A 20,259-nucleotide genomic window follows, 5' to 3' on the forward strand; every position below is an offset into this window, starting at 1 on the left:
AAAGAGGAAATTCCTTGAAGCTGTCACTGCACTATACCAGCAGGTGTGAAAACCTTGCATTTTCCGCAAAATACCTTTTTATCTTGTGTTGAAAAATACAGCTTTTATGTGGGTGCAAGATTGCTATAAGAAAGGCGTATCTGTAGACTCTAGTGTGATTCAAGAAAAAGCAAAGTCATTATAATGAAGCTTAGAGCAAAAGAAAGGAGAAGGACCTAACCTGGAGAACTTAATACCAGCAAAGGATGGTTTGATATTTTAGAAAAATTTGGCTTGAAATATATAAAGATAACAGGAGAAGCAGCTTCCACCACCTAAGAGGAAGCAGATGAGTTTCCAGACACCATCACAAAAATCACTGAGGAGAAAGGATACCTGCCTGAAATTAGGTTTTCAATGTAGATCAAAGTGCCCTATTCTGGATAAAAATGCCACAAAGCACATTTATTAGGAAGAGAAGGAAGCACCTGGATTTCAGACAGGAAGGGACGGGCTAACTGTACTATGGTTTGCAAATGCAGTCGGGTTCATGATTATCTATAAAGCTGCTAAATCCCAAGCCTTGAAAGGAAATGGTAAACACCAGTTGCCAGGGTTTTTGTTGTACAGCAAAACGGCCTGGCTGATGAGAATATTTTTTCCAAATTGGTCCCATCTATTCTTTGTTCCTGAAGTCAGGAAGTGCCTTGCCAGTAAGAGCCTGCTTTGTAAAGTTCTTTTAACGTTGGGGAATTCCCCGAGCCACCCAAAACCCCAGGAGTTCAACACCAAAAGCATTAAAGTGGCTTACTTGCTCCCAAACATATTGCTGATTTGTCCTCTAATTCAAGGGGTCATAAAGAGGGGTCATCAAGGCTCATTAAACACTGTATTCTATGGACAGGATTATTAATTCTATGCAAGAGAACCCTCATAGAACATCTTGAAAATCTAGAAGGATTACACCACCGAAGATGCCATTGTTGTTATAGCACAAGGCAATGGAAGCCATCAAGTCTGCAACAGCAAATTCCTGCTGGAGAAAACTATGTCCAGATGGTGTGCACAACTTCAAAAGACTTAGTCCAGAGCCAGTCAAGGAAATCATCAGGGACTGTGGATATGGCAAAAAAAACAAACAAACAAACAAACAAAAAAACAACTCCATCTCTCTATCTATCGGGGAGTGGGTTGGGGGGATGGTGGTAAAGGGCTTCAAGATATGGATCTTGGAGAAATTCAAGAACTAATAGATACCAGAGAAATTAAAGAGGAGATGACTGGGTAGAGATTAATGCTTCCAAACCAGTGACATGAGGAGGAAGAAAACATACAAAAGGCAGTGCCAGAAAACAAACCTACGTGAGACAGTCTGGCAGAAGGGTTCTCTTATTCAGGCCTGCTTCTGACTTGCGTTATGACGTGACCCCTTCTGTGATGTGGGCACTGAGGCTAAAGCAAATGGTGCAAGAAAGATTGGTTTCACGTAGAAACAGTCGTAGAAAAATAAAAGAACAGAAAGTCCAACAAAGCACAATTTATTACTGTAGAGTCCCACTGAGTGCCCAGGCCCCTCTGGCATCCGCTTCTCTGCCGGCGAGACCAGTGCCCCCACACCCCCCTTCACCTCTTCAACGTGGAAGTGATGAGGATGAAGACCTGCTGACGATCCACCTCCACTTACAGAACCGTAAGTAATTACCATGCGGTAGGGCCAGGAAACTTCCCTATTGTGAGTGTGTTTGCGCAACAGTCCAACAACCGCATGGTAAGGATGGTGTGAGGGGTTTTTGTATCGTCGCCTCACTTGTCATTATGTAGGATTTCACATGTGGGCCTGTGTGGAGGCGGATAGCCTGCCCTTACACAGGCATGCCGTGAGCGATGCTTACTAGAAGGCTGATGTGTTTGTTTACTTAGGGTCTTGCAATTTTTCTTTCAAAGAACGTCGCTACCATAAGGTACGCCTCTCTCTCATAATCGGAGAAACTGCATTATCAGCCTATCATCACAGGTAAGTGGTTTTAGAAAAAAAAAGTTTCCAATAGTGTATTATGAATAAGCCTACTCCCGCATCCTTAGTGTATAGGCGAGGCTACCCTAAAGCAGGTGTATCAATTACACTAGACTTCCATCTGCAGCCCTATTGTTGCTTCATTATCAATGCAGGAATGTAACATAAACATGATTTCTTTTCGACATTATCTTTTCATTTTTTTATATCTTTTCATTTTTGATGTCTAGTATTAGCAATTCATATACTATCTACAGTATTTTATATAAGACATTACTGATACAGGTACGGGCACCATCTAGTAAAAGCAGATGACATAAATTTACAGTATTGATAAATACAGTACTGTAAACGTATTTTCCTTATGATTTTCTCAGAAACCTTTTCTTTTCTCTAGCTTTATTATAAGAATACAGTAAAAAATACATACAATGTATGAATAGGAGTTAATTGACCAGGTAGGTTATCCGTAAGGCTTTCTGTCAATAGTAGGCTATGGGTGGTTAAGTTTTGGGGGATTCAAAAGCTACCTACACAGGTTTTTCAACTGTTTTGGGGGTCAACATATTGGTCAAGGGCCAATTATATTCAAATACAGATGGAGGAGGGCAGTGGGAGAGTACTAGGCTTCGCAGAAGGAGTGAGCGCTGAGCCAAGTGTGCAGGCAGGCTGGGAGCTCACCAGGCAGAGAAGGAAGGCACGTGCTGCTGGCAGGAAAGCCACAGGGAGGAGGTAGTAAAATAGTGTACAGTGTGCCTGGGATGGCAAGGGGTTGTGAGCACTGGGAAGCAAAGAAACCAGGCTGAGGCTAGGCGCCGCTGGACTAGGGGGTTCGGGCTTTGTTCTGTAGGCCACGATCAACAAACTTTTTATGTAAAGAGCCAGGTAGTAAAGATGCTAGGTTTGTGGACCAAAGGTGTCTGACCTAGCAACTGGACTAGGCCACTGTAGCATCAAAGGAGCCACAGAACCAGGCACGACTGTATTCCCATAGAACTCTATTTACCAAAGCCTCGTGGAGGGCTGTGATTGGCCCGTGGGCTATAATTCGTCAACCCTGGATTTTTTTTTTTTATTCCTTAGTATATAAAATACCTGGGTATCTTACAATCATGGCATTTTCCACTTAAAATGTTAGCTGCTAAAAATAAATAGTAGCCTGATTTTATGACCGGAACATATAAATGAGCAAAATGGCAAGTAGGTTTGATACCTTGTAGGAACCAAGATACAGAATCATTTTCTGAGCGTGTGGTTCTCTGGTCCTGAGCATCATTTTCTCCCCGAGCCCCCACTGCTATGTTTCTCATATAAGCTTTCTTCATATGTCCCCCATTCTCCCCCTGTCCTTCAGCTAGCAACCAAGTGAAAACTCAGTAGTTCTTTCCCATTCCTCATTCTCCTTTATCTCCTCCGTGGCATTGGAAAGTACTGAGAAACCCCTCACTCGTGTCTTGGGGTCTGTGAAGCTACATTCAGATGTGGTCACCTCATAGTTCAATCTGTCTTTCCTCAGACACAAGCCATCTTGAGCCCTTCATCCTTGGGCTCTTGTTTCTTCCCACCGCTCCAGTTCCTCCTGTCTGCTGCTCCTACATTGACCATCCCCAAAAAGCATCTCCGTGTTCAAAGCTTTCACCGTAAAATCTCTCTTGTCTATAGGATAAAGTACAATCCTCATCACCTGGCATTCAATGCTCCCTACAGTGGGTTTCAGAACACCCTGCACATCTCTCTTGAGCCTATGCCAGGCAATTTGGGCTATTACCCTCTTTATGCAGCTTGTTCTAGATCTTCATGTAGAAAGCAGTTTCTCCACCCCAAATACATTTTTTAAAAAGATTTTATTTATTTATTCATGAGACACACACACACAGAGAGAGAGAGAGAGAGAGAGAGAGAGGCAGACACAGGCAGAGGGAGAAGCAAGCTCCATGCAGGGAGCCTGACGTGGGACTCCAGGATCAGGCCCTGTACTGAAGGCAGCGCTAAACCGCTGAGCCACCAGGACTGCCCCACCAAATACATTGTAGAAAAAGATTTGGACTTTTGAATTTCTGCTTTTCTACTTTCTTGCTGTGTGACCTGGATGGGTAGCACGAAAATGATTATATTTCACATTTACTGAGTGCTTGCTTGGTGCTATACATTGCGCTAAGCACTTTGTAGGTATTAATTATTCTTTGCAGTTATTATTATCCCTATGTTACAGGTGAGAAAATTGAAGCATAAAGGATCTAAATGACTAGCCCAAGACACCCAAATTTCCTAAGCCTCAGTGTCTTCATCTTGTAATTAGAAGATCATTGTGAGGATTAAATAGAAAGCATCTGGCACAATGTCAACCACAAACTCAGTACATGTTAACTCTCTGCTAGCTCTCTTGTTCCTTATTTTCCCCCTTGATGGATCTTCTATGGCCCAGTCCAATTTCCCTCCTTTTTAATCAAGGCAGAAGCAATTTTTACTGACTTTGAGCCCCTATGGAACTAAATCTTCATTATAAGTGTTTTGATGTTTTTCATTCATAGCTTTCTTGTCTTTTTATGTGTTTAGCATATTTGCCTAAAATATATGCTCTTCGAGAGCAAAGGTGCTGTCTATTGCCTTAAAGTAATTCTCAGTGTTCAGTTAATGTTTTCTGCTTTGGTCTTAAACTAATGAACTGACTATGCACATATACACACACACACACACATTTTTTTTACACACACACACGTGATGGCAGCAACTTCAAATCTTTTCCACTTTTCTCAAGTTTCTGGCCTTGACCTTTTCCTAGGACCCTCCTCACTCACCTCTCCTACAACTTCACAGAAGAGGAAAAGCCATCAGATAAGCACTTTCTTTGTTTTTTTCTACCAGACTCAGGAGATCCCCTGCCTCTGTGCCCATCTAGTTCTCTGTTCTCCTAAGGAAAATCCTTCCTCCTATGTCTGGATCTCTTGCCCTCCAGTCTTCTCAGGGACTTGTTCGAAGGATGATCTGCCCTTTCTTAATCTCTTCTCGCCTTGAACATACTCAAGTCTCTCTCATGCTTGAAGAGTCCCGTGTGATTGCACATTTCCATCTGGCTGCATCCTTCCTCCCTTGCCTCATCTCAGGCCAAACCTTTCCAAAAGAGTAGACTGTTCCCTGCCTTCTACCTCTCCCTCCCAAGGCAGCAATCTGGCTTCCATTGCTCTTTGCAAAGTAACCACCCACCCCTTTGATGCCAAAATCAATAGGCTCCTTTCAGTCATTATCTTAAAGACTTAATTGTTTAATCAGATTTCAACCATTAATAGTGCAGTTAGTTGTTTGTCCATTTCCGGCCCTCCTCCCCCACAGGAATGTAAGGTCGGTGAAGGTGCTGTTTTATTTTTAGATCCCTGTGTTCTTTGTGATCCCTTGCTCACAGTAGGTTTATAATAACTACTTGCTGACTGAACGGATCCTGCCCTCTTCATGCAAATTTTACTTTCCCCATCAAAGCACATTTCACACTCTGATTATCTGTTTGCTTATCTGTAGCCCAGGAGAGGCATGGTTAGAGGAGAGAGTGCTCATGGTATTTCTACCACTGAGCACAGGACCTTGACTAGAACTCCAAAAAAATGTGTATTGACTGAACGACTGAAGGGAAGATAAGAAAAGGGAAGGGTTGTGTAGCTCATGGTAGGTAGAATAATATACACAAACATTCCTTATTTCCTAATTTTGCCAGAAGTGATGATTTATGGATAGCTGACCTGAAACAAACATACAAATAATTATGAAAGAGAATTCATTACCACTGAGTTATTATTTAGTGTCCATTTTCTCTCCAGCTCAATTACCTTGGCCTCCCCACTTAATGGTAGAAACCTCCAGGCAGGTTTCCTCTAATTAGGACAAAGAAATAAATAGCATACATACCTGGGTTTTCCTGTATCCAGTCAGACAACCATTTTAAGTGGCAATCACAGGTCCATGGGTTCCCATGAAGATAAAGGCTTTCCAAATCAGGCATATTGGAAATCATCTCTTGAGGGAGGGAGTTCAGGAAGTTATCAGACAAGTATAGGTACTTAATGAAAGATGTTTTAAATATCTGGAGGTATTTGAAAGAGACAAATGTATCTGGATGGAGCTTAGTGAGCTGATTTCCTTCCAAGTGCACCAGTCGGAGAAAGGTGAGTCCATAAAAAACCTCTGGGTTTATAAACTCAATATTGTTGTGGTCCATATGCAACCGTGTCAAGCTCCTGAGGCCATAAAAAGTATCTTTCTGAAGTTTTCGGATTTTGTTATAGCTCATTTTTAAGACCTAAGGATTAAACAAAACATTTAGTTTGTCAAAAGAATTTTCACAAAAGGGAAAAGTGAAAAGTGTATCAATAATGAAACTTGTTGGAATTAATTCAGTGCAACATGTATATCTTGTTTGAATCCTAATTCAAACAAATTGGTTGCAAATTAAATATGAGAGTATTAGGGAAATTAGAATACTCATGAAGAGTTGATAATATTGAGTTTTTGCTAAAATTAAAGATAGAATAATTACATTGTGGTTATTTTTGAAAGATTCCCTAACTTTGAGATATACAAACCTGGTATGATGTCAAAATACTCTATGAACACTGGCATTTTATCTTTTATAAAGATATTAGACTTTATTTATTATGCTGTATCTATTTTATGAGGAGCTTTGGAGTAGAAATCAGATGTGTCTTGGGGATCAAGATGATAGAATAGGAAGATTCTGAGCTTACCTCCTTCCATGGACAAACCAGAACTACAACTATTTATAAAACAACTATCTCTGAGAACAAACTGAAGACTTGAAGAAATGATTTTATACAATTAAGGGTATAAAAGAAAAGTATATCATGGAGAGGGGTGAAAATGTGGTCTAGGTAGGACCCACAATCCCAGTGTGATGACCCCTACAGGGTATGGGGTGGTTTCACACCCACAGAGGTCCTCCTTGAGGAACCAGGGGCTCAAGCCCCACATTGGATTAGACTCCTGAGCCTAGGCGATCTGCACCGGGAAGACATATCTGGTTTTGAAAACCAGTGGGGCATATGTCTGGGAAGGCAGTGGGAAACTGAGACCCTGCTCTTAAAACGTGTGCATGTAATCTTACTTGCTCCAAGTCCCAGGGCAGAGGCAGCAGTTTGAAAAGTACCTGGGTTACACATAAAGGAGATTAACCTTATCATTTGCCAGAGGGGTGGGGACCTGCTCTAACATTCTTTGGGAACAGAAGTGATGATAAGCACCATTTCTTTTGACTCCCCGCTTCTATCTCACTGGCTCCATGCTGGTAGGAGCAGTTTATTCCCAAGTAGCTCCCCATATATTAGAGTGCTTGCCAACAGTCACTGCCAGCCACAGTTGGAAGGAAGACCCACCAGTACATACAAGCCACAACAGGAGGGTGCACACAGTCCACACAGGGGATACCCCAGAGGCACTGCAGTTGGAAAATCGGAGGGGTTTGTGTTACTGGACCCCACTAGGCACCTACCTAAAGCCAGTCCTTTTTTTGGAGTTCTAGTCAAGGTCCTGTGCTCAGTGGTAGAAATACCATGAGCACTCTCTCCTCTAACCATGCCTCTCCTGGGCTACAGATAAGCAAACAGATAATCAGAGTGTGAAATGTGCTTTGATGGGGAAAGTAAAATTTGCATGAAGAGGGCAGGATCCGTTCAGTCAGCAAGTAGTTATTATAAACCTACTGTGAGCAAGGGATCACAAAGAACACAGGGATCTAAAAATAAAACAGCACCTTCACCGACCTTACATTCCTGTGGGGGAGGAGGGCCGGAAATGGACAAACAACTAACTGCACTATTAATGGTTGAAATCTGATTAAATAATTAAGTCTTTAAGATAATGACTGAAAGGAGCCTATTGATTTAGGCACCTACCTAAAGCCAGTCCTTGAAGACTGGGTAATACAACTGATGTACCTAAACACTCAGAAACAGACAAAATGAAGCCATAGAGGAATATGTTCCAAATGAAATAACCTACGCGAAAAATAATTCAAAATAGTGACCATAAGGATGCTCGCCAAACTCAGAAGACTGAACCAACACAGCGAGAACCTCAACCATGAAATAGAAAACATAAAAAGGAAGCAATCAAGGCTGAAGAATAACTGAAATAAAACATATACTGGAGGCAATTGAGATTAGATGATACAGAGGAGTGAATCAATGATGTGGAGGACAATAGTAGAAATCACTCTATCAGAACAGTAAAAAGGAAAAAAGAATTAAGAACTGTAAGGGATCTCTGGAACAACATCAGGCATTCAAACATTTCCATTATAGAAGTCCCAGAAGGAGGAGAGAGAGAGAAAAAGGCACAGAAAACCTATTTGAAGTAATAATGGCTGAAAACTCCCTAACCTGATGAATGAAACAGACATCCATGTCCAGGAAACAGAGAGTCCTAAGGAAAATGAACCTAAAGAGACCTTCATGAAGACATATTATAATCAAAGTACCAACAGTTAAAAAGAGAATCTTAAAAGCAGTAAAGCCACAAATTACATACAAGGACACCCCCAAATGACCATCACAACTGATTTTTCTGCTGAAACTTTACAGGTAAGAAGGGAATGACATATTTTTAAAGTGTTGGAAGGACAAAAAAAAAAATCACAGGCAAGAATTCTCTACCCAGCATGATTATCACTCAGAACTGAAGAGAGATGAGGAGTTTCCCAGACAAGTAAAAGATAAGGAATTTATCAACAACAAACCAGTCTTAAAAGAAACGTTAAAGGAACTAATTTAAGTGGGAAAGCCGTAACTAGAAACAATAAAATTACAAAAGAAATGATCTCCCCAATAAAAGTAAATATATCATAAAGGTAATAGTGGATCAAACACTTCTCTAGTATGAAATATAAATATAAAAGTAGTAAAATCATCTAGATATAATTATTAGTCAGTCAATGGAGTCACAAAATAGTAAGATACAAAATAGGACCTCAAAACATGAAACATTGGTAGTGGTGGTAAAAAATGTAGTGCTTTGGGCAGCCCGGGTGGCTCAGTGGTTTAGCGCCGCCTTTAGCCCAGGGCCTGATCCTGGAGACCCAGGATCGAGTCCCCCACGTCGGGCTCCCTGCATGGAGCTTGCTTCTCTCTGCCTGTGTCTCTCTGCCTCTCTCTGTGTGTCTCTCGTGAATAAATAAATAAAATCTTTAAAAAAAAAAAAAAAACTAGTGCTTTTAGAACACCGTTGAATTTAAGTGATCTTCAAATTAAAATAGATGGCTACAGACGTAGAATATTAGATTATATATGAACCCCATGGTAACCATAAATCAGATACCTGTAATAGTTTCACAAAAAATATAAATAAAGGACACAAACATAGCACTAAGGAAAGTCACCAAATTATAATGGAAGAAATTTAGAGAAACAGAGAACTATAAAACAAAATGATAATTACATGTCTATGAGTATTTTTCATTAAAGTTTAATATGGAATGCAATATTAGTTACTACTACTATTGCTTCCCTATTTTGGCTATTTTAAATAATGCTGCAGTAAACGTTGGGGTATGTATCTTTTTGAATTAGTGTTCTCATTTTCTTTGGTAAATCCCAGTAGTGGGGATTACTGGATTACATGGTATTTCAATTTTTAATTTTTGGAGGAAACTCCATAGTGTTTTCCACAATGGCTGCACCAATTTACGTTCTTACCAACAGGGCACAAGGGCTCCCTCTTCTGCACATTCTTGCCAACACTTGTGATTTCCTGTCTTTAATTTTAGCCATTTGGACAGGTGTGAGGTGATGACTCATTGTGGTTTTGATATACATTTTCCTGATGATTAATGATGTTGAGTATGTTGTGTTTGTTGGCCATTGTCTTTTTTAGGGAAAAAAATGTCTATTCAGGTCCTCTGCTCTTTTTAATTGGATCTTTTTTTTTTTTTTTTTTTTTTTTTTTTTGCATGTTGAGTTGTCTAAGTTCTCTGTATAATTGGAATATTAACTGCTGATCAGATATATCATTTGCAAATATATTCTCCCATTAGGTAGGCTGCCTTTTGTTTTATTGATGGTTTCCTTCACTGGGCAAAAGCTTTTTATTTGGGTGTAATTCTGATAGCTTATTTTTGCTTTTGTTTCCCTTGCCCAAGGAGACATGCTTGGAAAAATATTGCTATGGCTGATGTCAAAGAGAAATGGGATTTTGAAAATTTCTTTTTTTGCTACTTTGTTACTAATATATAGAAATGCAACAGATTTCTCTATATTAATTTTCTATCCTGCAACTTTACTGAATTCACTCATCAGTTCTAACAGTTTTTTGGTGGAGACTTTAACATTTCCTCTATATATATTATCATGTCATCTGCAAATAATGACAGTTTTATATCTTTCTTATCAATTTGGAGGCCTTTTCTTTGTATGGCTACTGTAGCTAGGACTTCCAAAGAGTACTATGTTGAATAAAAGTGCTAAGTGTGGACATCCTTGTCTTGTTCCTGATCTTACAGAAGAAACTTTCAGTTTTTACTGTTGGGTAGGAGGTTAGCTGTGGGTTTTTCATTTGTAGGTTTTTCATTTATGGCCTTTTCTCTGTTGGTGTACATTCCTTCTAAACCTACTTTGTTGAGAAGTTATGAATGGATATCTTATTGTCTCAAATGCTCGTTTTGCATCTATAGAGATCAGATGGTTTTTATTCTTGTTAATATGATGTGTCAAATTGATCTCTGAATGTTAAACATTTTTATTCCTGAAATAATTCCCAATTGATCATAATGAATTATTTTCTAAGTGTATTAAATTTGTTAATATTGTAAGAATGTTTGCATTTATTTTCCTTAGAAATATTGGCCTGTGGTCTTGATTTTTGTAGTGTTTTTGGTCTTGGCATCAAGATAATTAATGCTCACCTTGTAGAATGTATTTGGACACTTTACTTCCTCTTCTTTTGGAAGAGTATGAGAAGAATAGGTATTATCTCTTTAAATCTTTCATAGAGAATGTACCTATGATGCCATCTTGTCCTACCCTTTTTGTTGGAAATTTTTTGATTACTAACTGAATTTCATTACTAGTAATTAATCTGTTGAAATTTTGTGTTTCTTGCTAATTCTGTTTTGGAAGATTTTCTAAGAATTTATCCATTTCTTTTAATTTTTCACAATATTCTCTTATAATCCTTTGTATTTCTCTAGTGTTGGTTATTTATTTCTCCTCCATTTGATTGAATACTCTTGTTTGATGAGTTGGGCCAAAGGTTTATCAATTTTGTTATCTTTTATAGAACCAGCTCCTGGTTTCATTGATTTTTTTTAAGCCTCTACTGTACTTATTTCTGCTCTGATCTTTAGTATTTCCTTCCTTCTGCTAAGAACTTAGATTTGTTCTTCTTTTTCTATCTCTAGATGTAAATTTAAGTTGAAATTTTTCTTTTTTTCTTTAATTAGGCCTGTATTGTTATAAATCTCCCTGTTAGAACTACTTTTTGCTGGATCCCAAAGATTTAGGTTCATGTATTTTTACTTGGTCTCCAGGTATTTTTAAATTTCTTCTTTGTTTTTTTGGGTTGTCCAATATTCATGTTGTTTAGCCTTCATGTATTTGTGTGTGTGTATATATTGATTTCTAGTTTCATACCAGTGTGGTCAGAAAAGATGCTTGATATCACTTTTTTTTTTTTTTAAGATTTGAAAGAGAGAGAGAAAGAGAACATGAGCATGGGGGGGGGAGCAAAGAGAGAGGAAGAGAGAACCTCCAGTAGATTCCTTGCTGAGTGTGGAGCCCAGCGTGGGGCTTGATCCCAGGACCCTGAGATCACAATCTGAGCTGTAATCAAGAGTCAGATGCTTAACTGACTGAGCTACCCAGGTGCTCCTGATTTCACTCTTCTTAAATTTCCTGAGATTTCTTTTGTGGCCAAATATGATCTGTTCTGGAGAATGTTCCCTATGCACTGGGTAGATCCATATGGTTTAATGTGTGATTCAAAGCCATGATATCCTTGTTAATTTTCTGTCTGGGTGACTTTACATCCATTGATGTAAGTAGCCTGTTAGAGTCCCATACTATTATTGTATTGCTGCCAATTTCTTCCTTTACATCTGTTAATAATTTTTTGTGTTTGGATGCTTCTATGTTGAGTACATAGATAATATAATTGTTTTATCCTTTTGTTGGATTATTCCCTTTATCATTATTGTGGTGTCCTTGTCTTTTGCTACATTATTTGTTTTAAGGTCTATTTTGTCTGATACAAATATTACCCCAGCTTTTTTTGTTGTTGCTTTTATTTGCATGGTTTATATTTTTAGAGCCCTTCACTTTTATTCTGTATGTGTCTTTAGCTCTGAAGTGAGTCTTTTGTAGGCAACAGAGATGAGTCCCCCCCCCCAATCAGTCACCCTATGTTTTTTGATTGAAGCTTTTAGTCCATTTACATTTAAAGTAATTATTGATAGATTTGTATTTATTTCCATTTTGTTAATTGTTTTCTGGTTGTTTTTGTAGCTCTTTTTCTGTTCCTTCCCTTTTCCCTTGTTCTCTTCCCATGTCATTTGATGTCTTTCTTTAGTGATATGCTTAGATTCTTTTCTCTCTCTTTTTTGTTCTTAGAAGTCTCCTGAGGAATCCCAGCCTCCCTGAGACACATTCTTTGATGAGTTAATCTCCTTCACACATACCTCAAGTGCTTTTCTAACAGCTGTTTCTGTGCTGGATTCTTGGGCCAGGTTATTTATTAGGCTGGTTCTTTAAGGGCAAGGATTCAAATTTCTATTACCTTCTGGCTTTCCCAGAGTTAAGTACTACTGATTTTAAAAGGTATTGAAGCCCTACTCATTTTCAAAGCTAGACATTATGGGGATACATCTTCATAGGACACATCCTCAGTGTCTGGGGGCACATGGTGTGGGGTTTGATCCTCTCACTTCTCTGTGCTTGTGGTATCCCCTCAGGAATTTGGTCCTTTACCACACCCTATCCATCCCACTTTTTTGATTGGGTCTCCTCTGTACAATTAACTATAGAAGGTCTGTTTTTGCCAGCCTTTAGGGTGTCTTCATAGTTACGCAAACATAGCGGTTATCTCAATGTGTCCAAATGATTACATCAGCTCAAGATTCTACTCTGCATTTTCCCTTGAATAAAACTATCAATAGTTACTTAAAATGTAAATAGACCAAATGACCCAGTAAAAAGGTATAGTGTTACTGAATGGATATAAAAAACAAGATCCAAATGAGCCTACAAAAGACTCTTCAGATTTATAGACAAATTTAAAGGTACACACAATCCAAAAATGAAGGAATGGAAAAAGATTTTATTTGCAGAAATCTATACTTGTATCACACAAGATAGACTTTAAAACAAAAAGACTAGACTTCTAAGGAAGTTGGTGGAATAGGATAATCCTAGGTTTATCCTATCCCATGGATACAACTAAATAACACATGTTAGTGTAAATAACCCAGAAAAGAACTCTAAAGACAGAACAGACTCTCTGCACCTAATCATAGAGAAAAAAACCCATACTGAAAATGATAGGAAGGATGGAGACATGGTCAGGAACCAAACTGACTGCAAGACTGACCAGAGGAGGAGAGACACTGCAAGCATATAGCAGGGAGATGAACAGACCCCACAGCAGTCACCCCAGGCACAGAGGATCCTCACTGGAAGACAAATTCCCAATCTATCTGACTTTGAAAACCAGAGAGGCTTAACACCTCTTAACACCACCTGAAAAATCAGTGGGCTCAGTTCAGCTCTGGAAGAACAGGAGGGTGATATACTGAGTCCTCACCTTAGAGAGACATCATATCAACCCTACTGAGATATAGCATAGTATCAGCAGTTTGAAAAACTCCTAGGATATATGAAAAGGAAATTTATTTGCTAATTTCAGAACTTGTGCAGGAGGGACAGGGATCTTTAAGAACAAAAGAACCAGTGGGCACCATTTCTCTACCTTGTCTCTCAGCCTGGATACAGACATTTGCAGGAACCACAACAAATGCTCTCCACTTAGCTTTGCTAACAGCAAGCCCCACCCCAGCATTCTTCTGTGGACATGTGGTACCCAACCTGCTCTAGGGAGGAACTTTCCAAAGCAGCTCAGATCTCCCACAAGCAGACTTGCATAAATCTTGCTAACACTGTGTGCTCTACCCCTTCAGCATTCTCATGCTGATCTGTCCATCTAACTTGCCCTCAGCAGGAGTCTATCCAAAGCAGTGCCACAAGTGTGGCATTTGCAAGCAGCTCTGAGAGCGGCCAGCTCTACTCCAAAGTGTCTCCTGAACTGAGGAGAGGGAAAGATAAACACACTAGGTGGACTGCAGCCCCAATCCATCAATGAAAGTTTCCCAAGGGATAACACATGGAAGGTACCCTGCAGATAGATGTGACTGCTTCTCTGCAAACATCTGGTATAATCCAACTCAAGCCCAAGGTAGCCCCAGACTGGCCCCTTAATAACACAGGGACCAGGGACACCTGAGTGGCTCAGCAGTTGAGTGTCTGCCTTTGGCTCAGGTCATAATCCTGGAGTCCTGGGATCAAGTCCTGCAAGGAGCCTGCTTCTCCCTCTGCCTGTGTCTCTCATGAATAAATAAATAAAATCTTAAAACAAAAATAAATAACACAGGGACCAAACCCTGACCACAACAAAGAGAGCCATTGCAGATGACTGGACTGAAGACAAATGCAACTCAGCCACAGCAGTAAGGTACACACAACACATATAGAAGATATGCCTGAAGTGCCAGGTTCTGGTGAACAGAGGACATTGTACTACAGGGTACTATAGAACCTCTTCTTCATAAGGCCACTACTTTTTTTTTTTTTGTTTTTAAGATTTTATTTATTTATTCATTAGATGCAGAGACACAGGCAAAGGGAGAAGCAGGCTCCATGCTGGGTGCCCGACGTGGGACTCGATCCCGGGTCTCCACTATCACACCCTGGGCTGAAGACAGTGCTAAACCACTGAGCCACCCGGGCTGCCCATGGCCACTACTTTCAAGAGCAAGAGACATAGCTGACTTTCTTAACACACAGAAACAGCATCAGGTAAAGATGAGGAGACAAAGTAATATGTCTCAAATGAAAGAAAAGGACAAAATTATATCAAGAGACCTAAACAAAACAAAAATAAGTAATATGCCTAATGGAAAATTTCCAGTAATAGTCATAAAGATGCTCACTGGACTTGAACCAAGAGTGGAGGACCTCAGTGAGACCCTTAACAAAGAGACAGAAAACATAAAAGAACCAATGAGAGATGAATAACTCATTAACTGAAATTAAAAATATACTAGAGGGAATAAGTAGTATCCTGGAGGAAGCAGAAGAATGGACCAGAGAGCTGGAAGACAGGGTGATGGAAAGCAATCAAGCTAAACAAGGAGAATGAAAAAAGAATTATAAAAAATGGGAATAGGTTAAGAGACCTCAGCAACACTTTCAAGGGTAATAACATTCACATTATATGGCTATAAGAAGAAGAGGGAGTGAAAGGGGACAGAACATTTATTTGAAGAAATAATAGCTGAAAACTTCCCTGACCTGGGAGAGGAAATAGAAATCTAGATGTAGGAGGCACAGAGCACCCCCCTCCCAATCAACCCAAGGAAATCCACACCAAGATAGACTATTTAAAATGGGCAAAAAAGTAATGAATTTTAAGAGCAGAAGGAAATAAGTTACATACAAGGTAAATCCCATAAGGCTACCAACTGATTTTTCAGCAGAAACCTTGCGAGCAAGAAGAGGATGACATGATATATTCAAAGTGATAAAAGAAAGTTTCCCAAACAAAAATTAAACGAATTAATCACCACTAAACCAGCCTTACAAGAAATGTTAAAAGGGATTCTTTGGAAAGGAAAAATCACAAAGAGGAATTTCACAGGTACATTTAAACATAATAAAAGTAATAGATTAGTTATTTATAAAAGCAATATACAGGTTGAAGCACACACACACACACACACACACAAAAAACCAATAAAATCAAGTTTATCTACAAAAGCCAGTTGAGGGAATCATAAAATAAAAGGATGTAAAGTCTGATACCACATACCAGAAATGTAGGGGAGTAAAAACAAAGACTGTTTCAAACTTAAGCAACCATCAACATAATATAGACTGTTATATGCATAAGATGCTATATATAAACCTAATGGTAACTACAAATATAAAATCATTAATACACAAAAATTAAAGAATCCAAGCATATCACTAAGAGCCATCAAACTGTGAGAAGATTGAGAAGGAAAAGTGAAGAACTATGAAAACAATCACAAAACAAGTAACAAAATTGGCAATTAGAACATACCAATTGATAATTATTTTGAATGTAAATGCACTAAATGCTCCAAAGACATACGGTGACAGAATGGATAAAAAAAAAAAAAAAGCAAGATTCAACTATATGCTGCCTACAGAGACTCATTTCAGACTTAAAACGCATGCAGATTGAAAGTGAAGGGATGGAAGAACATTTATCCTGCAAATGGAAATGAAAAAAATGTCAAGGTAACAATACTTATATTAGATAAAATAGACTTTAAAACAAAAACTAACAAGAGACAATACATAATCATAAAAGGAACAGCCCAAAAAGAAAATATGACAATGCTAAATATTTATGCATGCAACATGCGAGCACCCAAATATATAAAGCAGCTAGTTAACAAACATAAAGGCAATAATCAATGGTAATACAATAATTGTAAGGGACTTTAACACTCCTCTTACATCAATGGATAGATCATCCAAAGAGAAAATCAACAAAGGAACAGCAGCTTTGAATGATAAATTGGGCTAGATGGATCTAACAGATATATTCAGAACATTCCATTCAAAAACAGTGGAGTACATATTCTTTTCAAGTGCATATGCAACATTCTCCAGAGAAGATCACAATAGGCCACAAAACAAGTCTTAATAATTTTTAAAAAGAGTGAAATCATACTATGCATCTTTTCTAACTACAACACCATGAAACTGGAAATCAACCATAAGAAAAAAACCTGGAAGAACACAAATTCACAGAAGTTAAAGAACATGCTACCCAACAATGAATGGGTCAACCAAGAAATCAAAGAGGAAATTAAAAAAATCATGGACACAAATGAAAATGAAACACAACAGCCCAAAATCTTTGGGATGAAACAAAAGCTATTCCAAGATAAAAGATTTATAGCAACATCGGCCTACATTAAGAAGAAAGAAATATCTTAAATAACCTAATGTTACAACTAAAGGAGCTAGAAAAAGAACAAAACTCCAAATCAGTAGAAGAAAGAAATAATAAAGGCTAGAGCAGAAATAAATGAAATGGAAACTAAAAACAAACAAACAAAAAGAACAGATTAATGAAACCAGGAACTGCTTCTTTGAAAAGATCGACAGAATTAATAAAGCTTTAGCTGGACTCATAAAAAACAAAAGAAGATTCAAATAAACAAAATCAGAAAGGAAAGAGGAGAAACACCACCATAGAACACAAAGGATTATAAGAGATTATGAAAAATTGTTTTACCAACATATTGGACAACCTAGAAGCAATGGAGGAATTCCTAGAAACATAACCTCCCAATACTGAATCAGGAAGAAAGAGAAAATTTGAACAGACTGATGATTAATTTGTTTCATTGCCATCAGCAATAAATTGAGTTAGTAAACAAAAAACTCCCTATAAACAAAAAGGACCAGATGGCTTCACAAATTAACTTTATCAAACACATAAAGAGGAGGTACTTCTCAAACTATTACAAAAAATAGAAGAAAAAGGAAAGCTTCTAAATTCATTCTATGAGGCCAGCATTAATACCCTTATACCAGAATCGGATTAGACACTATGAAAAAAAGAGAACTATGGACCAGTATCTTTGATGAACATAGATGCAAAAAAATTCTCTATAAATTATTAGCAAACTGAATCCAGCAATGTAGTGTAAAAAAAAAAAAAAAAGCCGTGATTAAGTGAAATTTATTCCTGGGTTGCAAGGCTGGTTCAATATTTGGTAATCAATCAACATGTTACATGACATCAGCAAGAGGAAGGACAAAAACTATATGATCATTTCAATAGATGCAAAAAAAGTATTTGACAAAGTACATCCATTCATCATAAAAACCCTCAACAAAGTATGTTTCAGAGGGGACAACATAAAAAGGCCATATATGAAAAACCCACAGCTTGCCTCAGGCTCAATGGGGGAAAACAGAGCTTTTTTGCTAAGATCAGGAACAAGACAAGGATGTCCACTCTCACCACTTTTATTCAACACAGTACTGGAAGTCCTAGCCATAGCAATCAGGCAAGAAATAAAAGGCATCCAAATTAGTAAGGAAGAACTGAAACTTTCACTACTCACAGATGACATGGCAAGTGAATTACATAAAATTGTGGGATACAAAATTAACATGCAGGAATCTGTTGCATTTCTATACACTAATAACGAAGTAGAAAGAGGAATTAAGACAACAATCCAATTTATAATTGCACCTACAATAACAAAATACCTACATATAAACTTAACCAAGGAAGTAAAAGACCTGTACTCTAAAACTACAAAAGACAGATGAAGGAAATTGAAAAGTAGAATTACCATATGTTCCAATAATTCCACTGCTGAGTGTTTACACAAAATATACAAAAACACTCAGAAACATACATGCGTATCTATGTTTACTGCAGTATTAGTTACAATAGCCCAAATATGGAAACAACTCAGGTGTCTATTGAAAAATGAATGGATAAAGAAGATATGGTATACACACAAATGAAATATTACTCAGCCACACAAAATGAAATTTTGTTATTTGCAATAACATGGATGCATTTAGAGGCTATGATGCTAAGTGAAATTAACCAGAGAAAGACAAATACTCTACAATTTCACTCCCATGTGGAATTTAAGAAACAAAACAAAGGAAAAAAAAGAGACAAACCTAAAAACCATAAGTTCTTTATAGTTAGACTCTGTTATCAGAGGGGAAGTTGGGGGGTAGAGATGGGTAAAATAGGTGACGGGGATTAAGAGTACACTTATCATGATGAACATTACTCACATTATAATGTATGGAGTTGTTATGTATAGAGCGCTATAATGTATAGACTTGTTCAATCACTATATTGTACACTTGAAATGTGATACTGCATGTTAATTATACTCAAATATATGTAAGAATTTTTGATAAGATGAAATACTTAACACTTAAATAAAAAGTAAATAAGAAGGAATGGAATTTTGATGCATGCAACAATATGCATGAATATTAAAGACATGCTATGTGAAATAAGCCAGTCACAAAAAGACAAATATTGTATGATACCACTTATATGAGGAACCCAGAATACTCAAATTTAAGGAGAAAGTAGAATATTGGTTACCATGGGCTGGGAGGAGAGAAGAATGGGGAGTTATTATTTAATGGATATAGAGATTTTAGGGAGATGAAAAAGTTCTGGAGATGGATGATGGTGATAGTTGCACAATACCATAAAGATACTTAAAAATGCTTAAAATGGTAAACTTTATACTCTGCCACAATTTAATTCAATGATATAGATAAGTAAATAAGAGACAAAGAAGGCTATTACATAATGATAAAGGATGAATCCAGCAGGAGGATATAACAATTGAAAACATCTATGCACTAAAAACAGAGGCACCTGAATACATAAAGCATTTATGTATAATATATTAATAGACATAATGGGAGAAATTTACACTAATACAATAATAATAGGGGACTTAACACCAACTTATGGATAATCCAGACAAAAATCAAAGAAACACTGGTTTGAATGACACATTATACCAGACTGATCGATCAGGTATGTACAGAACATTCCATCCAAAACCAGTAGACTATATCTTCTTTTCAAGTGCACATGGAACACTCTCCAAGATAGAGCACTTATTAGGCCACAAAACAAATCTCAATAAATTTAAGAAGATTGAAATCCTACCAACCATCTTCTCTGACCACAATGGGGTGAAACAAGAAACTAGAAGACAAGAGAAGAGAAATGGAAAGAAACACAAACCATGTGGAAAGTAAACATGTCAGTAAACAACCAATGAGTCAATGATGAAATCAAAGAGGAGATCAAAAAAAATATCTGGAGACACATAAAAATGAAAATACAATTTCCAAAGTCTTTGTGACACATCAGAAGGAATTCTAAGAGGAAAATTCATAATGATACCGGCCCACCTGAAGAAAGATAAACTTATCAAATAAACAATTTAATTTTACACC

The 20,259-nt window shown here is 37.8% G+C and overlaps 1 protein-coding gene across 2 annotated transcripts in view; it reads right to left on the minus strand.

The window, feature by feature from the left end:
* Positions 1-20,259, minus strand: part of IGSF10 (immunoglobulin superfamily member 10) — a 58,733-nt gene that overhangs the window by 18,224 nt on the left and 20,250 nt on the right. For both annotated transcript variants that reach the window (XM_072727141.1, XM_072727140.1), the window contains exon 4: positions 5,891-6,281. In XM_072727141.1, the coding sequence (XP_072583242.1) occupies positions 5,891-6,281 (391 nt within the window). The remainder of the gene's footprint in view (positions 1-5,890; positions 6,282-20,259) is intronic.

The sequence above is a fragment of the Vulpes vulpes genome, chromosome 11 (genome assembly GCF_048418805.1).
Source record: "Vulpes vulpes isolate BD-2025 chromosome 11, VulVul3, whole genome shotgun sequence".
In the NCBI taxonomy this organism is placed as follows: Eukaryota; Metazoa; Chordata; class Mammalia; order Carnivora; family Canidae; genus Vulpes; species Vulpes vulpes.